This window comes from Mycteria americana, chromosome 6 (assembly GCF_035582795.1).
Source record: "Mycteria americana isolate JAX WOST 10 ecotype Jacksonville Zoo and Gardens chromosome 6, USCA_MyAme_1.0, whole genome shotgun sequence".
Taxonomy (NCBI): Eukaryota; Metazoa; Chordata; class Aves; order Ciconiiformes; family Ciconiidae; genus Mycteria; species Mycteria americana.
In genome coordinates this window covers 4,565,305-4,575,332 of record NC_134370.1, presented here as the reverse complement: position 1 = coordinate 4,575,332, position 10,028 = coordinate 4,565,305, and the positions used below count along the sequence as shown (strand labels likewise).

The 10,028-nt window shown below is 42.1% G+C and overlaps 1 protein-coding gene across 1 annotated transcript; it reads right to left on the bottom strand.

The window, feature by feature from the left end:
- Positions 1–1,913: 1,913 nt before the first annotated feature.
- EEF1AKMT2 (EEF1A lysine methyltransferase 2) lies at positions 1,914–9,908 on the bottom strand. Its single transcript, XM_075504382.1, has 6 exons — positions 9,757–9,908; positions 9,320–9,385; positions 8,657–8,771; positions 4,634–4,741; positions 3,532–3,748; positions 1,914–2,739 (listed from the first exon to the last, which is right to left on the bottom strand). Exons 1-6 carry the CDS (start codon positions 9,858–9,860, stop codon positions 2,612–2,614), a joined length of 738 nt encoding a protein of 245 aa, XP_075360497.1. The 5' UTR covers positions 9,861–9,908; the 3' UTR covers positions 1,914–2,611.
- Between the last annotated feature and the right edge of the window lie 120 nt (positions 9,909–10,028).

The following is a 10,028-nucleotide window of genomic DNA, read 5'->3' as shown; positions in this document are numbered from 1 at the left end:
AAACTTTTACATAGACCTGAGAAGCAGAGAGGCACGTGAATTCTGCCCCAGAACACAGAGACGTGAAGGTGACTGCCTATGGACAAAGGCCAGACCCTTGTCCATGGGGAAAAAACCACATTCCTGTCCCAAACTCCTTCACACAACCAGCATTTAAGGCTCCTAACAATAGGCTCGTGACACCTTCAGGCAGCAGGATGACATTTTAGGGGTGACGTTAGTTTGTGTATCTCCACCTTATGACTGGATCCCATAATGCCACAGGTAAAGCAGAGGAACCCCATGCTATCTCTGAAGGCTTGCTGCCTGTGGAGCTATATATAGCCCAGAAGTGGTAGGGAAATGCTTGAAGTGGAAGCCCTCAATCCATGACCTTGGGCAAATAATCAGGTAGGCTGGAAGAGGAGACTGGTTCTCAGCCTTTCCCCAGCACTAAGAAGCCTTCCCGGTAGAAAATTTATTCATATGGGAAAAAATAATTACAAAAAGAGATACAATAGTTGTCCAGAACATTTGAAAAACAGCAACACGATAGCAAGAGAAAATAGTGAATTACTATCATTGCTTCCAAATGTCTTGCTAAAAATACTAATTGAAAGTGGTTGATCATACAACTTGCATGACACACTTACATGATTTCTGATGCTAAAATTTCTGTGTAACCATTTTAGAAAGCTTATTTTTAGCTTTAGAAATGATATAAAAATATTACCTAGAGAACAAAATCTAAGAATAATCAATCCTATGAAGAGGAGAAAACAATACTTGCCCTGAACCTTACACATCTTATGGAGTGTGAATCTGGTTAAATTCCTCCTAACTGATTAAAAGAAAATCCATGACAGCCATGAATTTATTTTCATTCCATGATTAAATACATATCATGCCTTCATTAGCCAAAAATACAGATGGGAATAAAACAGATGCCCTAAACACATCCTGCCAGAGTACTTGCCAATTAAAATTTCCTTGTATTAATTCCACCTGATGCCAAATTGGCTACAAAAATGTCATCGTCTTTTTATTGAGGTTGTTATCAGTAGTGTACTTTGAATCCTTTGTATTACTCCATCAAAAAAATCCTCTGTCTGAATTACCAGTTACTTTTCATAGCACTCCTGTTGGCTGCTGGAAGCCTGCTGGGCAGGTGCAGTACATCGTACTACAATAGTTACCCAAATGATAACAAGACTGTGGTTTTGGCACTTGAGTTAGGAACCCAAGCCTGACCAAATACACAAAGAGCTATTCACTGGGACTAAACCTTCTCACCACTGCCAATAGACCATTCTTCCAATGGAACCAGTATATCCCATTTTGCAAAAAGATGTAGAATTTAGGATTCCTACCTTGAAGACATCACCAGATGGATCACAGAGGGAGGACTCGCCACTGTGTAAATAATGCCTTATTTCCTATCCTGGGAAAAGACTAGAAGTCTTTCTTGACTCTTAAAGATCTCCTGAACCCTGGGAACTAGGAGAAGTCTGGAAACTAGGAGAAGCAATTCTCTGATAAGCAAACATGACCTTGCCTGTGAAACAAAACCTGATTGCCTAATAGGGCCTCCTTGACGTTTGAAAGAACAAGTTTATTGTCACATGCAAATGTGTTTGTCAAGGCATAAAGAAATCTCATTTTCCTACCTTTCAAGCAATAGTAGTATTCTGAAAATATAAAACAACAGAAGAAATAAAGGCAAAGAAATTAAGCAAAGGGATCACACACAGAAGTTTAAAAAAAAAATTAAAGAAAAGGAAAAAGGAATGGATAGTTATGCTTTGAATTCTTCTGGATTTATGCAGCTAAAATCTGTCCTGAGAAATTCACTGGAAAAAATATGGTCACTGTTGGCTCTTAAGACATTACTATATAGCAAATTAATAATGAAAGAAGCATATGTCACCTGCTAGTGAGACTGTAACATCACACCTTTATATATTTATGGCATCGGTGGAAATAACTGACGAAGCATGCACACAGTCAGGCAAGTGAGATTTTCAAAAACGCTCAGTAGCCTCCCTCTGCGGGAAAAGAGTTGAGCTATTGCAGTGGAGACAGAACTATGCTGAGTTTGAGAACCTCTGAAAGCCTGAACTTAAAGCACTAACTGGTCCTTTTTTGCAAGTGCTACGGCTTTTATATCCATTTCCCTCCTTAACAGCTACATTCACGTTCACCCAAGAAAAAAATAAAAGATCCAGCACTTACATGGCAAAAACTTGTTCCGTATTACACCGCACAACAGAGAAATGAGATTTTTGCTTTGTAGAATACCTTTACCTCTATTGCTCACCGATTACCAATACAGAAATTAAATGCCAGATAATCTTTATGTTCCAAACACAAATATCATTCAGTTATACTAGACTCTGTATTTAGAATGCCTTATTTCTCTTTCACTTACAAACTTGCAGCTTCCCTAAAACAAGTGAGGCTGTAGCAAGGACAAAATTTACAGGCAAGTTGTGCAAAGCTGAAATGTTTCTAGGGCAATGTTTTATAGTCCCTTAGAGTTCCATACATAGTATTTTACTGTGTACTCAAAGAGCATTTATTTACACACGTGTCTGAGGTTTTCTGTCAGGTTTAAAGTTCAGACTTTTCTCAACTAATCTAATTTGTCCAAGATGGATGGCCTCACTTTTTTCCTTTGGAAAACCAATGCTGTGACACTGTTTCCAATTCTTCCTCCAAAGCAAAACTTGGGTGTTGGCAGCTCCTCCAGAATTTCAAATCCTGCCAGACAGAAATTAAAACGCTTTTATTAGAAGGAAGTAATTTTATTCTCCTCTTGGATAACCCTTTGCAAACCATTCTTTATTTGTCTGGAAAACTTGCAAGTCAGTTACTCTGTAAGTTTATAGGACTCTATTGTTACACTGAACCGCTGCTTTATACAGCTGAAACCCTTCCATGGATAATAAAAATCTTAGCTGGCTGACTCACACAAATTAATGGCAGAAAAGATGATAACTTGCCAGTAATTTTAGATCCCCAGAAGGGATGGTTGTTTTCAATCCACACTGAGTTTCAAGCCTCAGGCATGAGATTCAAGAGCTAACCGGCATGTAAAAAACACCCTTTCCAGTGGATCAGAAAGGTCACTGAGGAGGTGACATAAAAGGTCACAGTCACAGACTTGCCAGTTCCCTTAAATACGGGTAACAATGTTACCCCAATTTCAAAGCAATCAGATGGGTGAACTGGATCTGGTAATAAAGGACCAAAAGAGAAAAAGTATCACCCGGGTATAGGTCCCCCTCCTTTCCCAGTGTACCTAGACTGAAATCCTCATCCTCCAAAGTATAACAAAAAACCCTGTCCTCCCTTGGCACATTGGCACTGGCAAACGTGGAAGCTGTAATTCCTGAGGAAAACAGAGGGAATATAGACTGACGCATTTACTAGTCGCTTTACCTTGTCTAATCCTGATCTGAGAAAGTCAATATGCTAACACAGACATTAAAATTTTCTCATCGCGTCCTTGAACAACCGTAAGTTGGCAGATGGTTCTGTTCAACTGCTTACCTTCTCTGAACTCGTTCAACAGCTCCTCCTTGGTCCAGTTGCAAGACGTTATGAGGAAAAAGCCCTCTGGTTTCAATACACTGCAGAGAGATCTCACGTACTGCTTCCTCTTTCCCGCCGCGTTATCAGGATTAAGGCTTATGGCATCAAAAGTCCCCTTGTCAATACAAATCTCAAATCCTGACAGCTCAGCTGATGGAGCCAGGAAGTCTTCTACCTAAACCAGAAGTCTACAACTGTGAAAACAATCTTCTACTCAGGAGCTCCTGAATCTTTAATGCAAACCAATACTTTAAAATAAAAACCTGACAACAGGTGTGCTTAGGAAAGGGTAACTCACAGGCTTTTCACACTTATAATGCCACATCAGCTTCTTTTTTCTCTACGTATTATGTGATGATCTATTTGCTGTAAAGCCCGGGTATATACCTATCTCAAACTAACATACTTGAAGTTCATTCTTTAAATCATTATTTGTACTTTGATCCCTGGTTTCCTAGGTGCTGCGTGCTAGGCACTGTACAAATACAGAAGACTAGACAGTGCCGGCCACAAAGAGATTACAATTGACGTACAAGAGCAGAGACATCATACAGGTACAGAGCTGGAGAATAAAACAGCGTAGCAGAGAGAGAGCTCAGAATGAAAGGCGGTCACAGAATCACAGGATGGCTGTGGTTGGGAGGGACCGCTGGAGGTCATCTGGTCCTACCCCCTGCTCCAGCAGGGCCTCTCAAACTTCCTGCTGCACGGCTATTGGTAGGGATTCTATCACTTAAGGATTTAATCCTCTGTCTCAAATCTGAAATTCAGAATGTAGTAGCTAAAATACACAACTCGCCAAATGGTGAACTACTACTCTGCTCCCTGCTAGAAGCAGGGAAATCTTGTTAGCCCTAATGACTGTTACAAACAGGAAAAAAAAAAACGACCAAAAATCTTCTTGTAAATACAGATTTATTTAGTTAGAGTTCTCTCACAAATGAATGTCAAAAGACATCATTAATATAGTACACTGAGTACACCTGAATATCAATTAGGTCATTTAATCTTGGGTTCAATTGCTTTCTATTTCCTCAATAAACTTTCTCTCAAAACTTACCTTTAATTTAATGTTAGACATCCCTTCTTTCTCTCTTACTTTCTCTGAAAGTTGTATTGCAGAAGGAGAGTAATCAATCCCAGTGAGATTCACGTAGCCAGACTTTGCCTAGACAGAAGCAGAGAATCTTAATCAGTGTGCTAGCAAATTTTTTATCCAACAAGTGCGTTCCCTATCTATAATCCATCTCATCTCTCCTCCTCTTAATGACAGAAAAAAAAACCCTTTTACTCATTTTTATTCCTGTTACCATTACAAGAGCTGAGGGAATTAACTAAAAATCACTCCATTCTGCCTAATACCTCATCAAAAGAACTGTTGACTGAAAGCTGGTTTATGTCAACAAGTGGAAAACCAAGCAGAACTGTGAAAAGTAACACCCTGAAGGGGAGCAGGCTCTCTTATCTGCACCAAAAGTAACCTAGAAACCAGGAATTTTCAGTGATGAGAACATGTGCCAATGCCAGATGCTTCAAAATAAGAAAACCTCTCTGATGCTTACCTAACATTTCAGATTGAGCAATTATTTGGTTTATAATCCAAGAGCCAAAATATGTCATACATTTTATTAGTACAGAAATCCACTGCAAAACCTTACATTTTTCTAATTATTCATGCTAATGTCTATTTGAATGCAATTATTTGCATGCTACAAGGTCTTTGTATCAGGAATTTTCAGGCCAGTTATGCACCACATAAAAGAGCAGACAGAGACCTTCTGTTAAGCTAACTTTGGAGCAGATAACGATAACCCTTTCAGCAAACTCGGGCAGCGAGATCTTAGCAACCCTTTTGCAAAGCAGGTGGGCACCTTGCATCAGCTGGAGTTGGGCACATGGGAGGGGCAGTGACACATTTGCACTCTGAGGCAGAAGCTGAAGCAACCAGATCCGATTATCACGTGTGTCAGTTGGTCTGGCCAGACCCAAACCTAACAGGAAGAGCTCTATGATCTTATGGCCAGCTGCAGGCAGTAACAGCAGAGAGAGGGAGGAGGCTTGGGTTTGTTTTGGTTTTGAACAATAGAGGGACTTTAACTAGCATTAAGCAATCAGCTGCATATCTACTTGTTCCAAAGGCTGACACCTCAACAGCGAGGAAAACTACAATGAGGATTTTTTTAAAACGGTCCTTCCTCCTTCCAGCAGCCCTTCAGCCCATGTGAGCTCAGTACTAGCCAGCTGTTCTTAATTGAGGACTAATTTCAGCTAAACACAAAGACCATGTTGTTTGCATTTGATGAAGAACAGCATATTGCTCAGGCTTCTGCCCACGTTCCTCCCCAGAGCAAACCAAGCTTCCTGAGATGCCTGTGCTGAAGACTTGGGGGTGGAAGAGTAGTTCCCACAACAGCTCCTCTGTTTGGAAAGGAAGAGCTTGAGTCACTTCAGGGAGTTCCCATTCACTCCTATAGTCTCCAGGGCAGAGAAGGAAAGTTTAAGGATAAACAACATTAAATGCTGCTAAACCTGTATGGCCTGACTACGTATGGCCAGGAAGGGATAATTCACTCAAGTGCCAAACGTGACTGCGCTGCATCCTGCAACCGGAGTCCTGTCCTGAAGGTGGTATTTACAAGCACTCTGCTGCTGCTTCTTGAAAAAGCAGATGAAATAGCAGAAAGTAGTTTGCACTGCTATCAGCACTGCATCATGTTGGGGTTTCTGGTGCTGCCAGGTAGACACCCACACTTGGGTGGTGAATACCCTTCACTTCAGAGAAATTTTTCAATACTGCCGGCTCCCACAATACTCAGAACAAAAAGAGAAGGTCAGAGCTCCGTGTGGCAGCAACATTTCCTTAGAAGAGCGGGAATTTTTGGAAGGCAAAAGAATTAGGTCATCAATGCAGCCTACCAGATTCCTGAAGTTAGCAGGGGTAGGACCATGGTCTACTGCACATATAAAAACAGCAAGGGGTCCCACTTATGTATCTGAGATCCTCAAAGCGAGCAGAAAGAAGAGAGGAAGCCTCCAGCGGCATTTCTCTTGGAGCTTACAGATGGGCAGATCCCTGCAGAGTGCATGTAGAAGACATTTAGCAGCATGCTGGGTGGTTTGCCTTCCAGCTGGGTAGTGGGGCCAGCTTACACAGGATACAGCAGCCTTTCTTGTTTTCACTTTATTTATTACCTGCTTTTCAGATGGCTATTCTGCCTCCTTTTTGTGCAATATTGCCTGCTGGAACTGACAATGTCTCACTTACACCTAGCTTCATTTAAGAGTAATTTTCTTACTATACTCCCACTTTCTATTCTTTACTGCTTATGGCATGCCGGGGTCCAGTATTCCCCAATGAACTGTACTCTGCGGCACCTCTTCCTGTTCTGGTGATGGTCCGATACATACCCCCAGCAGCTACCTTTTACAGAAGTGTTACTAATGTCTTACATGGCTGAAGTCTGACTGCCGTTTTCAGTATTGCCATTTCTATCACATTATCAAGTCCAACTCCAGTGGCAGAACTGTTCTACGGCAGCTGACGTGCTTGCCAAAAGAATCCTAACTTGATTTTCAAAGCCTAGCAGCTAACAGAAAAAAATTTCTTTCACATCAAGTAAGCAAGTAAGATCCTAAATTATTTAGAAACAATAAACAATGTAATTTTTGAAGTCATTTTTCAAATGGGAACTGGACTGAAAATTTCCTGTTGAAGCAACCACAGTACTTTGAGGTGCTTAATGTAAGGGGGGAGGGTGCTCTTATGGCAGTTTAATAGTTTTTAAAAGCTAACAGGCTGCTGTTTTCCTGTTACAGAATGAAAATCAATTTCAGATTTGTAAGCGGTGCCAGTATAAAATTGAAGTCTTATAAATAAGATTTTTCTGATGGATGTTTCAACAATGATGGAGCTAGCTAGCATTGCATTTAACAATCATCATTAGGCTTCAGAATTAATCTTAATGAGATGAGCAATTTCTACTTTTGATGATATGACTTCTCCTGTGCTGCAGTGTAGCAGCCAGTGCCCATAAAGGCTTTTAACTCTTCTAAAATCAAAGTCCATGTTAAAAAAATTCCATTATAAATCTGACTTTGACTTCCAGCCCTCTCAATTTCTACAGTGACTAATGGAGCCAATGGAGAACGTAGAACAACAGGAACTGCAACAGTATGACAGCTCTTCTTTAACAACTCTCCTGTATTCAATCAAAACCGGGAAAAAAATACCACAGCTCCTGAACATCTTGTATCACTATATAACAAGAACATTGTACCACTTCAGAACACATCTGGTAAGGGATGGATACTCCTAGAAAAGAGGTGTTAACAACTTTTTAACTAATTTACATAAACCCCTTGGTTTTAATTACTTTTTACATTGATAATGAGTATTATTATCAGAACTGAGCATGGAGAAAGGGTCTGATTTTGCACATGAGAGTACCTGCTGAATTACTCAATTTCCTTACCTGTGGGTGTTTTACACGACAATGGGAAGGCAGGCATTTTTAAATATAGGAAAACAGGAAGGTAAAGTTAAAATAAGGGACATTCAGGCTGACTGATTTAAAGAAATACTGTAAATTTTGAAATCTGAAGTACTGACCATCTGGGCAGCAGCAAGAAATTAGAAGTTTGAGCATGTCTAGCAAAAAAGTAGATATTTCTATTTGGTAGAACAACACACATATTCTGTTGCTAGGTCTGCACTTTTAAAACCCCCGAACAGCACCGCTGGTTCAAGGAGTTACATACCTAAGTCCCACAGGCTGCCTGGCAGTCACTTACAATTATGCCTTGTCTTTGTGAGAGGATGTTCTTTAAGGCATATCAACAGCACTGACTTAATTTCACTTACGCTCTTAAACCGAATGAAAATATAAAACCTGATGCACAGTAGCCAGTGTTCTGTTGATGGGAAAAAAACCACTAAGTTTTAATTTAGGTTGCTTGCTTTTTGTCTTTCACATAAGTTACAGCTTTCCATGATTACTACTGGCACTTGTGAGAACTGTATTTAAACTACTCCGTTCAGAGCATTGATTCTGTATCAAAAGCACAAACTTTGCAATATACCAACCAATTCAATCAGTAAAACACCGTTTCCAGTTCCAATGTCAAGCACAGAGCTGTCAAGGGGAACCTTTTGTTTTTCCAACCATCTGATTATGCGAACCATGCTTTCTTCTCCAAACCTATTAAAAACAAGAGTTCAGCTCATCAAGATAGCAAAGACATACAAAAGGCACAGCAAATTTATTTATTTCATCACTCCCTCTCTCCAGCTTTTGCAAAGTGCCTCTTATTGAAGCACTTGAGTAACAACTGACATAGCTCATATTCCATGTTTGCTTTGTTGAAGTTAAAATGAACCACGTGACCTTAAAACTCACAGTAACACCAAGTCTGGGAGGTGAAGCCCTCCATATATTAAAAAAGAAGACAGCGCTGTCGACTTGCCTAGTTAAACCTGAGCTCAAGGATAAAATGAACATTTATTAGTAGCAGGCACCATAACTGCCAGCTCACTTTCTGTGTAATGACAGTTCTCCAAGTGCAACTTAGAAATTTGCATTGCAACATTGGGTAAGAGAAGAACTGTTACCTTCAAGATTAAAATTCCCCATCATTTTGCCAACATCCAGAACCATTTAGCAACCCACCAAATTGCTGGCCGTGTTTTTGCAATGTCTGCTTTAACAACGAAATGACAGAAACACTCTGGTAGAGTTATTTTATTTACCAAATTTCACCAGCATCTCCAATGTCTTGAAAAGTTTGCAGTTCTCTTTCATAGGCAGCATCCCAGCTAGAGGCGGGCGGAAAGGACAGGATATTGCAATTAACACTGGAAAAGATTTAGATTAAAGAGCGAGGGGAAGAAAGGGCGGGAAGGCTGTATGTATGCAGCAGTGCCACTTCATGTCCTCTGCATCATCTGGACTGACAAACTGCTCGGGAACACGCTGTCCGCCAGGCACCGAGCTGGACATGCCCAGAGAGGGAAGGCTGAGGACTAACAGACGAGAGTATCTGGGGCACAGCACGGGCCCCTTCTCTCCGGGCAGCACCACCGGGGAGCTGCCGGGAAGAACCCCGCCTGCGCCACCGCCCCGGGCTCGCCACGCCGCGGCCCACCGCCCCCGCCCGCCCGCCCGCGGCAGCGGTGCCGCCACTCACTGCTCTCTGGTGCCCAGCACCGAGGGGCTGAATGGCTCCTCCCCGAGCCCCGGCCCCGGCCCCGGCCCCGCGGGGCGCCCGGGCCGCTCCCCCGCCACCGCCATGCCCGGCCCGCGCGGCCCGGAAGCACCGCGGCACCATAGAGCGCAGCGGCGAGAGGGCCCGCGGCCGCCGCTCCGGCGCTCGGAGGACTCCTGCTCGCTGCCCGTTGGGGGCGGGAGCGCGGCTGCGTGAGGGCGAGGCCTCAAAAATGCAAGAGTTTTATAGTTTTG

Excerpts from the sequence above, each read along its gene's own strand:
- EEF1AKMT2 (XM_075504382.1), bottom strand. The coding sequence starts at position 9,860 with ATGGCGGTGGCGGGGGAGCGGCCCGGGCGCCCCGCGGGGCCGGGGCCG. Across the intron at positions 9,386-9,756 it reads GTGCTGGGCACCAGAGAGCA|CTGGGATGCTGCCTATGAAA; the intron begins GTGAGTGGCGGC and ends GCCCGCCTCTAG. Across the intron at positions 3,749-4,633 it reads TGTCTAACATTAAATTAAAG|GTAGAAGACTTCCTGGCTCC; the intron begins GTAAGTTTTGAG and ends CTTCTGGTTTAG.